The sequence below is a fragment of the Corylus avellana genome, chromosome ca3, assembly GCF_901000735.1.
Source record: "Corylus avellana chromosome ca3, CavTom2PMs-1.0".
NCBI lineage: Eukaryota > Viridiplantae > Streptophyta > Magnoliopsida > Fagales > Betulaceae > Corylus > Corylus avellana.
In genome coordinates this window covers 4,129,507-4,142,261 of record NC_081543.1, presented here as the reverse complement: position 1 = coordinate 4,142,261, position 12,755 = coordinate 4,129,507, and the positions used below count along the sequence as shown (strand labels likewise).

Below are 12,755 nucleotides of genomic sequence, written 5' to 3'. Positions count from 1 at the left end.
TTCCCTTTTTTTTTTCTTTTTTTTTTTTTTTGGATCTTTTGTTTTTTTTTTGTATTGAATACAGATGGTGCTTGTAGCACAAGCAACTGGAAAATAGAAGAATTTTCCTAAAAGCTCATCTTGCTTGTCTTTTTTGATGACATTGCCTGCTAATATGTGCCAACTTTGAGTTGCCAAAACAGTTTCAGCATGGATCACTCCAATCATGTAACCGAATCAATGTGGATATTGTTCTCTCTGATACACTATATAACTCTCGAACCCCAATGTGCTAAGTTTAAATCCAAATCCCACTTTTAACTCTCTCTCTCTCTCTCTCTCTGAAAAGATCTCTTCCTAATAAATTCAGCCTGATTTCACATATGCAATGTGACTTATCTTATCTTGCACCTGGATGAAATAGTGACTAATTTGCTTCATATACAGGTTGGTTACATTGTTGGCCTTGGAGATCGACATGCCATGAATATCTTAATTGATCAAGCCACTGCCGAAGTTGTTCACATAGATCTTGGTGTTGCCTTTGAACAGGGATTGATGCTTAAGACACCAGAGCGGGTTTGTTTGTCCCAATCCTTATGAAGATTACTTTTTTCCTTTCCCTTTGTTTGCTTACGTCAGCCACTGCATAATATGTCTCCTCATTTTTCATCTCTTATTACATCAACTTTGGCAGGTTCCATTCAGGCTTACAAGAGACATAATTGATGGTATGGGTGTCACTGGAGTGGAAGGGGTTTTCAGAAGATGTTGTGAGGAAACTCTTTCTGTTATGCGGACAAATAAAGCAGCGCTGCTGACCATTGTTGAAGTATGATTAGTTACCCAGTGTCTCTTAATAATGAATAACACATGCAATCTCTTATTTCCTTGATAGCAGATGGAAATTTTCTGCAGGTTTTTATCCACGATCCCCTGTATAAGTGGGCACTATCTCCTCTGAAGGCTTTGCAGCGTCAAAAGGTATTCCAGACATTCTCTTATCATATGCATATGTATTGTGTTTAGGACCACATTGCCTCTGAATTCAAAAGAAAGGAGTCATTTGAATTTCTGTTAAAGAAAGTGAATAAAATACTGATAATAAAAATTATGGTAATGGAATATTGGTGAACAAAAAGAAGCAAAGGCTTTGCATAACTATGGAAATGGAAAAACAGCTCGTAATTGCTCAAATGAAACTTAGACATTCTGAACCCAAAAATAAATAAATAAATAAATAAGGCAATGAAAGTGCAAGGAATATTCATGTAAAGGAGGGGAGGAAGCCTGGGCCAAACAGTATGGAATGCTGTCAAAATAATGGATCTTGATAGTTTGTGAGTTAAATATGCAGCCTTTCTTGAATAACTCTGGCTATATACGTATGAATTGCCTTAAAACGTGTGTCTAGCATGCATACACAATTGCTCATGCAGCATAGCTTTTTTCTCCTTGATAGGAAACTGATGATGATCTGGAGACAATCTTGGAAGGCACACAAGACGAATATGAGGGGAACAAGGATGCTGCACGTGCTTTGATGCGTGTCAAACAAAAACTAGATGGATATGAAGAAGGCGAAATGCGGAGTGTACATGGGCAGGTAATTCTCCAATGTCACTGCTACATGCATGTAACCATATCCAAATCAGCTTGTGAAAGCAGTTTTCCTGCTGGATGGTTCATATAATAAAAAGCTAGGTTTGCTTCTAAACACAATTAATTAAAGAAACGAAAAAGAAATTTTGAATTGAACTGTTAAATTATCCAATGAAATTTTAGATTTTCAGCAGCAAATGCAAATTCTTGCTAACCTATTGAACCAAGACACTGCAAAACTTGTAGCCAAACTAGGAAGTTTATGTAGTAGCAAAATCAATTCACTCTATTCAGGCAAGGAAACTTTTGCTATTTTGCTATTCTGGTTTTTTCTTCTTTCTGTTTTTTTTTCTGGGTGACCAGGATTCAGGCAAACATGGTGAAATCTTTATCTTATTACGTTCTGGTATATCTGATTTAAAATTAATCTGAATTTTCCTTTATAGGTTCAACAACTTATACAAGATGCTATCGATTCTGAGCGTTTGTGTCATTTGTTTCCTGGATGGGCATCTTGGATGTGATGAGATCTGTCCTCTTCTGCTCATCACCTTGTACAGGCGGCTTTCCATTTTTGTGAATATTGAGGTGTTTTTCTTCTGTAGTCTGATTTTTCGTATTGGTTGTAATTGGTGTGTATAATGATACACGCGAACAATTCATGCTGTACAGGGTGCTTTTTTCCCGATGTATTTCTTTGCTTCTGTTCTGGAAGCAGCGTGTAAGATTAAAATTTTGATCAGCGTTTTGTTTTTTCCTAAATATTCCGATCGAGTGTCGGATTCACTTCGACAAGCACGTCAGCTCTATCTAGTTACTTCAATATTCACATAGAAAGTGAGTTAATTGAATGAGTTAGCTGATCTCTGCCTCCTCACTAACCCTACTAGGACCGAAGGAAAATGCACTTTTAAAGTTAGATGGTGGAGCGATTTAGGGTCAGTTTGGGTTTTCGATTTCAAAAAGAGCGATTTAAAAATAGCGATTGTAAAATGTGCGATTTGAAAATATAATTTTTAAAAGTACAACTAAGCATTTAGCAAAATTGTGTTTTGGCTTTTAAAATTGTGAGTTTTTTAAAAAGTATATTCTTACCAGCGATTTTAAAATGCAGATTTTCTGCGTTTTAAAATTGCAATTCTAAACAATCAATTTTTTGCTTTTTGGTTTAAAATTGCACTTCTTCTTTATGAAATTGCAATGCCAAACGCTTCCCTAATTGGATGGATCACTTTTCTCAATTTGGAATTGGGTTTTGTTTGTTAAAAAATATGTTACACTTTTTTAAATTAAAAGCCAAAAAAAAAAAAAAAAAAAATCCTCCAATCCCAAGTCTATAGCACAATGCAATTTCTGTTAGACTAAGCAAACCGCTGGTTTGAGTGAGAATCTCTTTTGGTAAAAGTATTGACATTTGTCTTAGATTTGCCACCATAGTCTCTCCCTTACTTGGCACTTAAGACCGAAGGCACCAATCTTTTAGTTTTTAAAGGACGGCAAAAGCTTAACAAGAAAACTTTATACAGTAAAGATGTGTATAACAATTAAAAAAGCTTTGCAAAAAGGGAATACAATCTTTAATGGCCTCTTCGATTTTAAAAGATCATTGTCAAGGTATTTGTGTTCCCTTGAGTCAGAGGGCAACAAGCTAGCTATGGGGTGATGGAACAAGATTCTCTTTCTTCCGTATGAAATGGAGATGGAGATTGGAGATGAATCATTTATTGGTCAATATTAGATTTTGAAAATCTAATGTTTATATGGTGTCGCATTATTTAAAATGTTTAAATGACACTGACATTTTATAACAGCAGATTAATTATATCTAAACTAACACGTGTTGTAATTATAATTAGTTTAGTTAGTTTGTTGATTAAATTAGTTGAACTGATTAATAGTTTTGTAACTAATCTCATCTTCTCTCATACTCTGTTTTTAGTGTTTTACGCATATAGAAACAGAGTATATATATTGTAAGCAGGAACTCTTTCTATTTAATGGGAACAATTCTGATTTTCTCCCATTTCATCTTCTTTCCTTAGGATTTGATATTATAGGACTATGAAATAGTATCATGTTCTTGGTGTGGCCGTCCCACCAATGGCCTCCAATCAATTCAATGTCAGAAGAAATATTTCTCATAAGTAATAATACGAAATTCCATGAATCGAATCAATTATTCGTGGACTGCAAGACATCAACAGCTTATTTCATCAGTCGGAAAGATTGCTAGGTGGAAAGTTATGCGTATAATACGTGATCCCACTGCCTACAGTTGACTACGACAGAAATGATGGCCTATATTCATTGATTCCGTTGGGCAGTAAAATGAAAAGCATCAATTTTCATACCTCAACGTAGGGACCAAGAAAAACTCATGAAATGTAGAAATTCTTTTCTCTCTTACGTATCTTCATTTACCCTACCATACCTCATTGGGTGTTTTTGACAAAGAGTTTTGAAAGGAAAAATGACGAAGGAATTGATTGACGTGATATAGAATAGAAATGAGTTTTTAAATTTTTTGTGAGAAAAAAATAAAGAAAGTTATTTGTTAATATGAAGTCGGTTTAATTTGTGATTTTGAAATGTGCAATTTTAAAATGTGAGATTTAATAACGTGATTTTTAAAAACGCAATTAAGCGTTTGACAAAATCGTAGTTTGACCTTTAAAATTGTGTGTTTTCAAAAAAACAGCCCATTATCTGCAATTTGAAAACACATATTTTATACATTTTCAAAGCATAATTTTTTTAAAACGCAATTCCAAATAATGTATTTTTTGTGATTTGGTTTAAAACCACATTTTTTATTTATGAAATTGCAATGCCAAACCCACCGAAGTTAACTTTTTTTTTTTCTTTTTCTTTTTTTTTTTAAATGAGAAATGAGAAAAAACCTATTTGCCAAACACATGTTCTTGATCAAAATGCATCCAAATAAACATAGAATTTTATTATTATTATTTTTTTAATATAAGAAGCTACATACACATATTGTACAAGTTTATTGTCTTTTTTTTTTTTTTTTTTTTTTGACATGTCTGCACAAGAGGGAGAGAAGAATTTGAACTAGTGACATCCGTTTCATTAGGTGGAATCCCAGCCGATTAAGCTTCATTAACACAAGTTTATTTTGTCTTGCAAGTGAAACCCTATCAATAAAATTTGACAAATAAGAAAGATTGTGTGTTGCGGCAACACTGTTGCCCAAGAAAAAAAAAATTGAGAGAACAACTTTAACTAACTGACAAATGCGCAATACCTTTCTCTCCAAGGCAAAGGACTACTGAGTCCTCCTGGTTTTGACCTAGCAGCCGCTGAACCACTAAAACAACCGTTACAGCTGACCCACGGATTCTCCCACACATTTCGGGTGAATTTAGGAAAAAAGAAAAAAACTAGTTATATTTACTATTCTTATCCTTTCTTGTAAACGCTTATCAAATCTGACGTTTTCAGTTCCAAGCTTTATTTTTACGCCAATTTGTTGTGTAAAAAAGTCGAGAACAAAACAATACGAGAAAAATATAAAAAAAAATCTTTCAAATTAACAGCCGTTTAGGATATAGCTTTATAATGTTTAAAAGCTACTAGTTAAAGTAGTCCATCAAACTATTAAAGTGTGTCAAAAAGGTCTCATCTTTTTTTATATTCCTATAATACCCCTAATCTTAAAAACTAAAATATAAAATAAATAACTAAAAAAAATTAATTTTTCAAAATAAGTGGCTGCAAATTGGGCCAATCACAAGGTTTGATTTTGCATTTATCTATATTTTTTATACCACACAAGCTATTTGTAATTTAAGCCACCAATAGTGACTAATTTTTTATTCATTCCAAAAAATATATATTTGTATTTATTTACCCCTTGTTTTTTTTAAAAAAAAAATTTATTTTTTGTTTAAAAAATAGTTTAGTTTTTTTTTTTTTTTTAGTTTTTAAAAGATTAAGGGTATTATAGGAATATAAAAAAAGATGGGACCCTTTTTACACTTTAGTATAACTGTTAGTTTGAGGGGCTTTTTTTATATTTTTTCCAAATAATATTTATATCTAATAAGTTTTATAACTTATTTATTTTTCTTTTGTCCAGATGTAAATCTAGTAATATTGGGTATTTATTCCAGCCCATTGGTGTTGCTATTGGGTATTTACTATTTAGTCCAGCTCCATTACTGACCCACGGATTCTTAAACACAATTATGTTGCTCAAATTTCAAAAGCCGAGCGAGTAGTACTTCTTGCTTCTAAAGTTGCGACAATTCCATCCCTCCCCCCTCAATATACTTCTTATCTTGTCTTCATTAAAAAAAAAAAAAAAAAAATTATGATCAATGTAAGAGAATTTTAGGAAGAATATATACTTTTTTTTGGGATAATGAAGAATATAGGGTTAATTACCTTTTTCACCCTTAAACTATCACCAATTTACACATTGTACATGAACTACACTGGTAGATATGGAAAGGGTAATTAACCCAACAATATATTCCTATAAACTTTCATCTACTATTTTGGCCTAACAATAAATATCTCATACTCACTTCTATTGACCTCATTTAGGCACCGCTTGCCCACATAAAAATTATGGTTGGCTGCAACCTAGACAAATATGAATCGTTTTTTTTTAATAAGATTTATTTCAATTCTGTCCCTGTTATTAAAAAGGTATATATTTTTTACATATTCAAGAGACACATGTAACTTTTATAGATTAGATTGAAAGAAATTTTTCCAACCCAATTCAAATGAAAACTCTGTTCATATACTATATGATTTTTTTTTTCTTTTACTAATCAAAAACTCATGTCTATCTACACACCCAAAAGTTGTAATTACCAATAATAATATCAACCGTAACCCTCTACAGAATCTCCTCTACAATATCTTCTCATGTCTATCTGTAATGCGTGTCAGGCTTTAATTGTATACATTATCCATGAACCAATCATGCACTAGCAAGGGCAAGGGTATTATAGTAACTTCAGCATATGTTCAAAAATCTGGATTCAGGGTATTATAGTAACTTCAGCATATGTTCAAAAGTCTGGATTCAGGGTATTATTATGGTGGGCAACCGGCTGTCTAGAGCAGTCTAAAAAACAACAGGCCCTGAAAAAACGCAAAACAATTAGCGCACCGCCCATCGCCCGTTCCAACAAAAGGCGGTTCCGTTAGTTGTATTTTATATCAACTTTCTCTGTAGACTGTAACCGCCCTGTTCGCCAACCCCCACGTAACATTTTCGCATTCAAATAAATACTCGCAAAATACACACAACAAAATGCATTGATTCCTTCTTGTTGTGCTTCTTGGGCAACTATCATCACATGCAAACCCTTCCATAATTAGAAGCTTTCTTTGCGCTTACGTTTTTTCCTTTTTGGTGTTTTCTTGATAACAGAGTATGGGTTCGCTTTGATCTCTATTAGTTTTTTCTGGGTTTTGTTTTGGTGCGAAGATGTTGTGATTTATCTTCTCTTGTTTTCGATTCTTTGGAGTTCAATTCGATCTAAGGATTTTTTGGGTTTTGGGCAAACTAATCTCCAGAGGCTCTGCTACTCTGTCCGTTCATTTCTATGGAGATCTTAATTTTGGAATTGTATTTTCTTCAGTGATTTTTTTTTTTTCTCCTTTTGTTACAGATTCTTATCTTTTGGTTTTCTGTTTCTTTTGGATTTATGCTCGTTTTCTTGGCTGTTACATTGTAAATCACTCTTAATTAGCTTTTCTCTTTGGCGGTTGTAATTCCCTGTCGGTTCGCTGATATGGAGAATAGTAACGGAGATCAATGTTGGTCATCGTCTACTCAAATGCGTAACAGTCATAGTTTTCCACATGGATTTGGGACTTCATCTTCTAACACTTCATCTGAAAAACTATTCGATGAGCGATCCGGCGTCGAAGAGTCGGTCTCGGAGACCGTTTGTGATCAAGAACCGTTGGTTTCCGATTCCGAAAGCGGCGTTTCTGGTCCGAGTTGCGAGCAATTTCAGTTGTTCGATGATGGGTTGGTCAGGCTTGTTGAAGGGGACACAGTTTACGAAATTATCAATCGCAGATTCGTGTCGAGTTTCGATTCGCTTGGCGTGCAAGCAAGCGTTGTGGGCATTCATAAAAACGGCTTTGGCGGTGTGATGGGACAAGCGAGATTGAATTCGTTTCGGGTTTATGCGCAGGCGGTGGAGAATAAGTGCGGCGGCAATGCGAATGCCAAGTATGCTTGGTATGGTGCTTCTAAGGAGGAGATAGTTCAGATTGTTTCACATGGTTTTGGTCACTGCGGGCTATCTCAGAACAATGGGTTGTATGGCGGTGGCGTTTATCTTTCACCGGATAATTCCCCTTTAGAAAGGTAAGCTTAGTGGTTATTACAATTTCTCTTTCTCTTAGTATGTTTCTGTTCCAATGGGATTTACTCGTGAGATTGTTATGTGTTTGATAAAAAGTGAAAAATTATCAGTTGTGCAAAAGCCCAAGCTTATAATAAATTTTCAGTTGTACAAAGAATGTTACGATTTTGTTGACAAATTTACATCGGTGTTTTATGTTTATTATAGTGCGTGCAACTCGGTTGTTGACAAGGATGGTCTGCGACATCTTCTGCTGTGTCGTGTTATATTGGGGAAGGCAGAGCTTGTGCAGATCGGTTCCGAGCAGTGTCACCCGAGTTCCGAAGAGTTTGATTCCGGCGTGGACAACCTTTCGGCCCCTCGGAAATACATTGTGTGGAGTACCCACATGAACACTCATATTTTGCCCGAGTTCGTTGTGAGTTTCAGAGCTCCACCATGCTTGGCAGGTGAATAATTGGGCTTCTTTTGTGTGTGATGTGTAGATTTTGTTTTTCTCATGGTGTTTTACTGATTCTGTATCTTTAATTGTGTAGGGTTTGTAAGGATTAATCCAAAACGATCGAGTGTTCCGACTTCACCATGGGTGCCATTTTCAATTCTAATTTCTGTGCTTTCGAAGTTCTTGCCTCCACCTGCCGTCTCTCTGATTAACAAGTATCATGAATCTCACAAAGTAAGTACTTAGCGTTGCATTTATCAAAGGCCACAAACCCACAAGTCTTTTTTTTATTCTTTCAGAATTATCCTTTTTATTTCAGATGCTCATTAACTTTTTTCTGGTCTTTGTCTCCAGGCGAAGAAGATATCACGAAATGAAATGATACAACGATTCAGACAAATAGCAGGAGATAAGCTCTTGATTGCTGTAATCAAGAAATTCAAAGCCAAGGTACTACTTCTTCTGTGACGAAATTAATAGATGACTTTGTCAATATTCCCGACTCTTGAGAATAATATTGGGAATTTTGCTTCTTTGTTTTTGACAATTATGTCAAACAAAATGGCTATATGGTTGATTTTAATTTGTCTGATGTAATTCCTGTTCAACATACATAATTGATAATTACAAAGAAGTTTTCGTGACAAGGTCTCTTTGGACTTAAAAATTTTATTGTCGAACAATTTGCTGTATGAACTATTTTTGTTGTACACTTTTGAAGCCGTACAAGGAGCTGAAAGTTAGGGATCAGATTATTACATGCTTTCTGAAAGAATCCTGCTTGAAGCTGGAACTTGTTCACCTTGTATTTTAAATGGTGGATGCATGGTATAGCTTGATCTCGAGGCATATATAGAATCTTACTTTGTTGAAAACAAGCATTAGAAAATCTCGTATTATTTGATGGTGTGAAGTATTGTTCTGGCCTTTAGTGGAGGATGTGTGCATGTTATGAAATCCTTGGGGAATAATGAAGGTGGAGGATTATGCTTATATCATCTCCTTTATTCCTGGCTATGGTCTAGTAGAAGTCGTCTATCTTATGCCTACTTCTGTTATAAAAAATTAACTCAAATCTTTATAAGATTCCATGAATTACTGGGGTTTAAGGGTTTCTTCATAAGACTCCATGATTATATTTCCTTTTCTTTCTTTCTTTTTCTTTTGCCTTGCATAAGAAAATGTTATTGGATTGAGACTTAACATGTTGTTTCTCCAGCATTCCAAGGCGCTAGCCGGCCTTAAATAAAGAGTTATGTTACATATCATTCTCCATTCCATCTTCTATCCGTCATTTTTACAAATCCGTTATTAGACTTGTGGGACTCTCGTGTGTGTCCCACAAATTTAATGGTGGATCAACTTATCCAATGTGCAAAGATGGGTGAAAGATGGAATGGAGAATGGCTTTTATCATTTCTCTTAACTAAAAGGTGGCTTGGAATGGAGCGGATTATACACAGAGTGCAGGCAATTCACACAGGTAAGTGCAGTAGCTGGTTACTCTCGAGAACAGGAATGAGAAGGCAGATGGTTTTGACATATTGTATAGCTGTTTCTAAGGCAACTGATGGTGAAGGATTGGGAAGATGCAGATTCTTCAGATTTCTCACTAGTTGTATAAATCTTAGCTGTTAGTGTTGGTGTTCTACCTAATGGAGTCCTTTTTCTTTTTTTTTTTCTGTTGTAATCACATCACATGGTTGCGGGATGTTGTTGATGGAGAGTGATTTTCTGGTTGGATTGTTGACAAATGAGATGCGTTTACAGCTCAAAAATCAATTTTTCTAGGGGCGGGCATCTTCGTGTTTATATTTGCTAATGTCATAATAGCATTTTAGGCTGAGCTGCAAGTGGGTTGTTCTTTTGACCCATATGAGGGGGAGCTTGAATCCAGCAACGTCATATGTAGAAGGAATTTTTTTTTTTTTTTTTTTTTTTTGGGGGGGGACCCTATGAGAATTTAGAAATCTGAACATTAAAGAAAAGCTATAGTGATTGCTTAAAAGTAGCTACACAACAAGCAAAATGTGTTCTGGATAAGGTAAAGACAAGTTGCTATTGGATTTTTGCTTCATTATATATATATATGAGAAATGTTTGCTTTTATTCTCTTACACATTTTTTATTCATCTTCTTATCATAGATGTGCGAATCTACCATCAAATATGTGAGATTCATGTGTATTCAATTGTAAATTTAAATTTGCATAAAAGATGCGTAGGAGATGCTCTATCCAAAATTCGAGGCACCTTCTACTTGGATCAGACTTCCACTTTGTTGGCATATGCTCTGCCTCTTCAATCAGCATCAACACATTTGTGCTGATCCATTCATAGCTCACATCTTTTGCATGAGGGGTTAAGTCAGGTAACCCTCAACTTAACACCGAGATCAAAGAAACTGCTTGCGTTTGGCTGTGAAATTGTAAATATATCTACATAAATTATTAACTCCCAATATCAAAATTATTATGATTTTCACATAAATTATGTTAATAACATAAGAAAGTGGTTTCTTTCGCTTGCTCTTCAATTTTACATGACACAAAAATTGTGTAAATTTACAGAGTAGACCATGACTGATTGAGACTGATTGAGAGATGCTATTGATCCTTCCTGTCCAACTCTTGCAAATCCACCGTTGAATTTGTAGGGAATAGGAAGGAAAAGAATCATTTCCCTTATCTATTTCTTTATTTAACTAACGAGATCTACTATTCTTTTAACTCTTGTTCATTTCGTATTCAGCTCTTTTTCAAATACACCATTGGATCTGTTGGACCTATATAAATCCTTAATGGTAGATTTGAAAATATATATATATATATATATAGATGAAGTTGGACGGTAATTGGACAGAAGAAGTAAAAATAGCATTTCTCTTAATTATAACTCCAGTTCTCATCCAATAAAAACATATATGCTATATTAGGTGGATCAATAAAATTCTTGGATTCTCTCACTTGGTCCATACGACAATAATGTTTATTATACTCGATAAGATTATTATTATGTTCCATTTTTACTTTAATTTGGTCATCATAATACCATAGTCAAACAACTCACTAGTGCAAGTCATAATAGTTATATATCAACATGATCCCTTCTATATGCAGCAACACAAATAACATGCTGAATTTTCATAATGAGAAGTGTCTATAAAATGTCCACCAATAATGCTCTTCTTCAAAGAATACTCATGTTACCATTCATCCAGACTGGCACATGTATGTATGTATGTACACAATGAAAAATGAAAAAAGAAAAAAAAAATCAATTTTAATGAAATCTGCAAAGTCTGTCTAATAACATAAACAAACATTATGTAATTTATAAAATAAATATCAAGGGTTATGATTGAGCTTAATTTATTAACATGTTCCTTAAATGCCTTTAGTGGTAACCTTTTCTCTAATCATAAGCTTTGTGTTTATATGTTTTATTATACTTTTATAAAAAGTATAATAAAAGTAAAGATTTTCACAATAAATTCTCAGCAACTTGGCAAATAGAGGCAACAATTGGGCTTCTAGATATTAGTCTCAAACAACCATGAACCCAAGACTACAAATATAAATGGGCTTGGATTGGATTAGGCCCAGTTGCTGAATCAAAAATCCTGAAATATTCCCCTCTAAGAAATGTTTCCGACTCAGTTTTAGGCTTTAGCCCTATAGCCAATAGGCTATAATTAACACCTTGATTCCTTCTTCCACACAAAGTCCACCAAAACAATTCTTCTAGGAAATGGATTTTCCATGAGAACAAGTTTTTTTTCATGGGCCATGGCTATCACTCTTTGGATGGCACACTATTTGGCATTATCATTACAATTTTAATTTTAAAATTCTTTTCTGTTTTTGCAGCCACCAAGGATCTAGTCATTATTTACACAAAAAGCTTAAATTAATAAGAAATTATAAATTTAATTAATTTCTTAACACTCTCTATTCATGTATGAGTTCAAACTCTTTTAACAGGTGAGGTCCAATACGTAAAATATTTAATGAAAGTCAAACTGAGAGTTGAACCGTAGAGTTAGAACAAAGTATATGACAATAGCATTTGTGTGTGTAAAACTCTACCATGTCCAGCTTCTTTATAATAATTGAATGAGGATAATAATCTAGAATAATTAACTACAATCTTTAGTAATTAAGACAATGATTTTTATTTTTTTTGGCGGACAAGACAAGGAATATTATGATAATATTATGAGAGTAATTACTACAATATTCTAAGAATGTCATTGTAATATTGAACAGTATATCATAATACCCAAAAAGAAAACTCAAACTTGTCGTGGTTGAATTGTAAACCACCACTTTTGTGCTATTCATTAGAAATGACATTGGTGGAGATGAGAGGAAT

The 12,755-nt window shown here is 34.1% G+C and overlaps 2 protein-coding genes across 2 annotated transcripts; both read left to right on the top strand.

Moving 5' to 3' along the window:
- The first annotated feature begins 403 nt into the window (after positions 1-403).
- Positions 404-2,343, top strand: LOC132176379 (serine/threonine-protein kinase ATM-like). The gene is made up of 5 exons (XM_059588571.1): positions 404-558; positions 677-811; positions 898-963; positions 1,442-1,585; positions 2,028-2,343. Exons 1-5 carry the CDS (start codon positions 463-465, stop codon positions 2,103-2,105), a joined length of 519 nt encoding a protein of 172 aa, XP_059444554.1. The 5' UTR covers positions 404-462; the 3' UTR covers positions 2,106-2,343.
- Positions 2,344-6,734: 4,391 nt separating this feature from the next.
- On the top strand, positions 6,735-10,172 carry LOC132173289 (probable inactive poly [ADP-ribose] polymerase SRO5). The gene is made up of 5 exons (XM_059584741.1): positions 6,735-7,942; positions 8,148-8,389; positions 8,477-8,616; positions 8,737-8,832; positions 9,602-10,172. Exons 1-5 carry the CDS (start codon positions 7,356-7,358, stop codon positions 9,629-9,631), a joined length of 1,095 nt encoding a protein of 364 aa, XP_059440724.1. The 5' UTR covers positions 6,735-7,355; the 3' UTR covers positions 9,632-10,172.
- Positions 10,173-12,755: the final 2,583 nt, after the last annotated feature.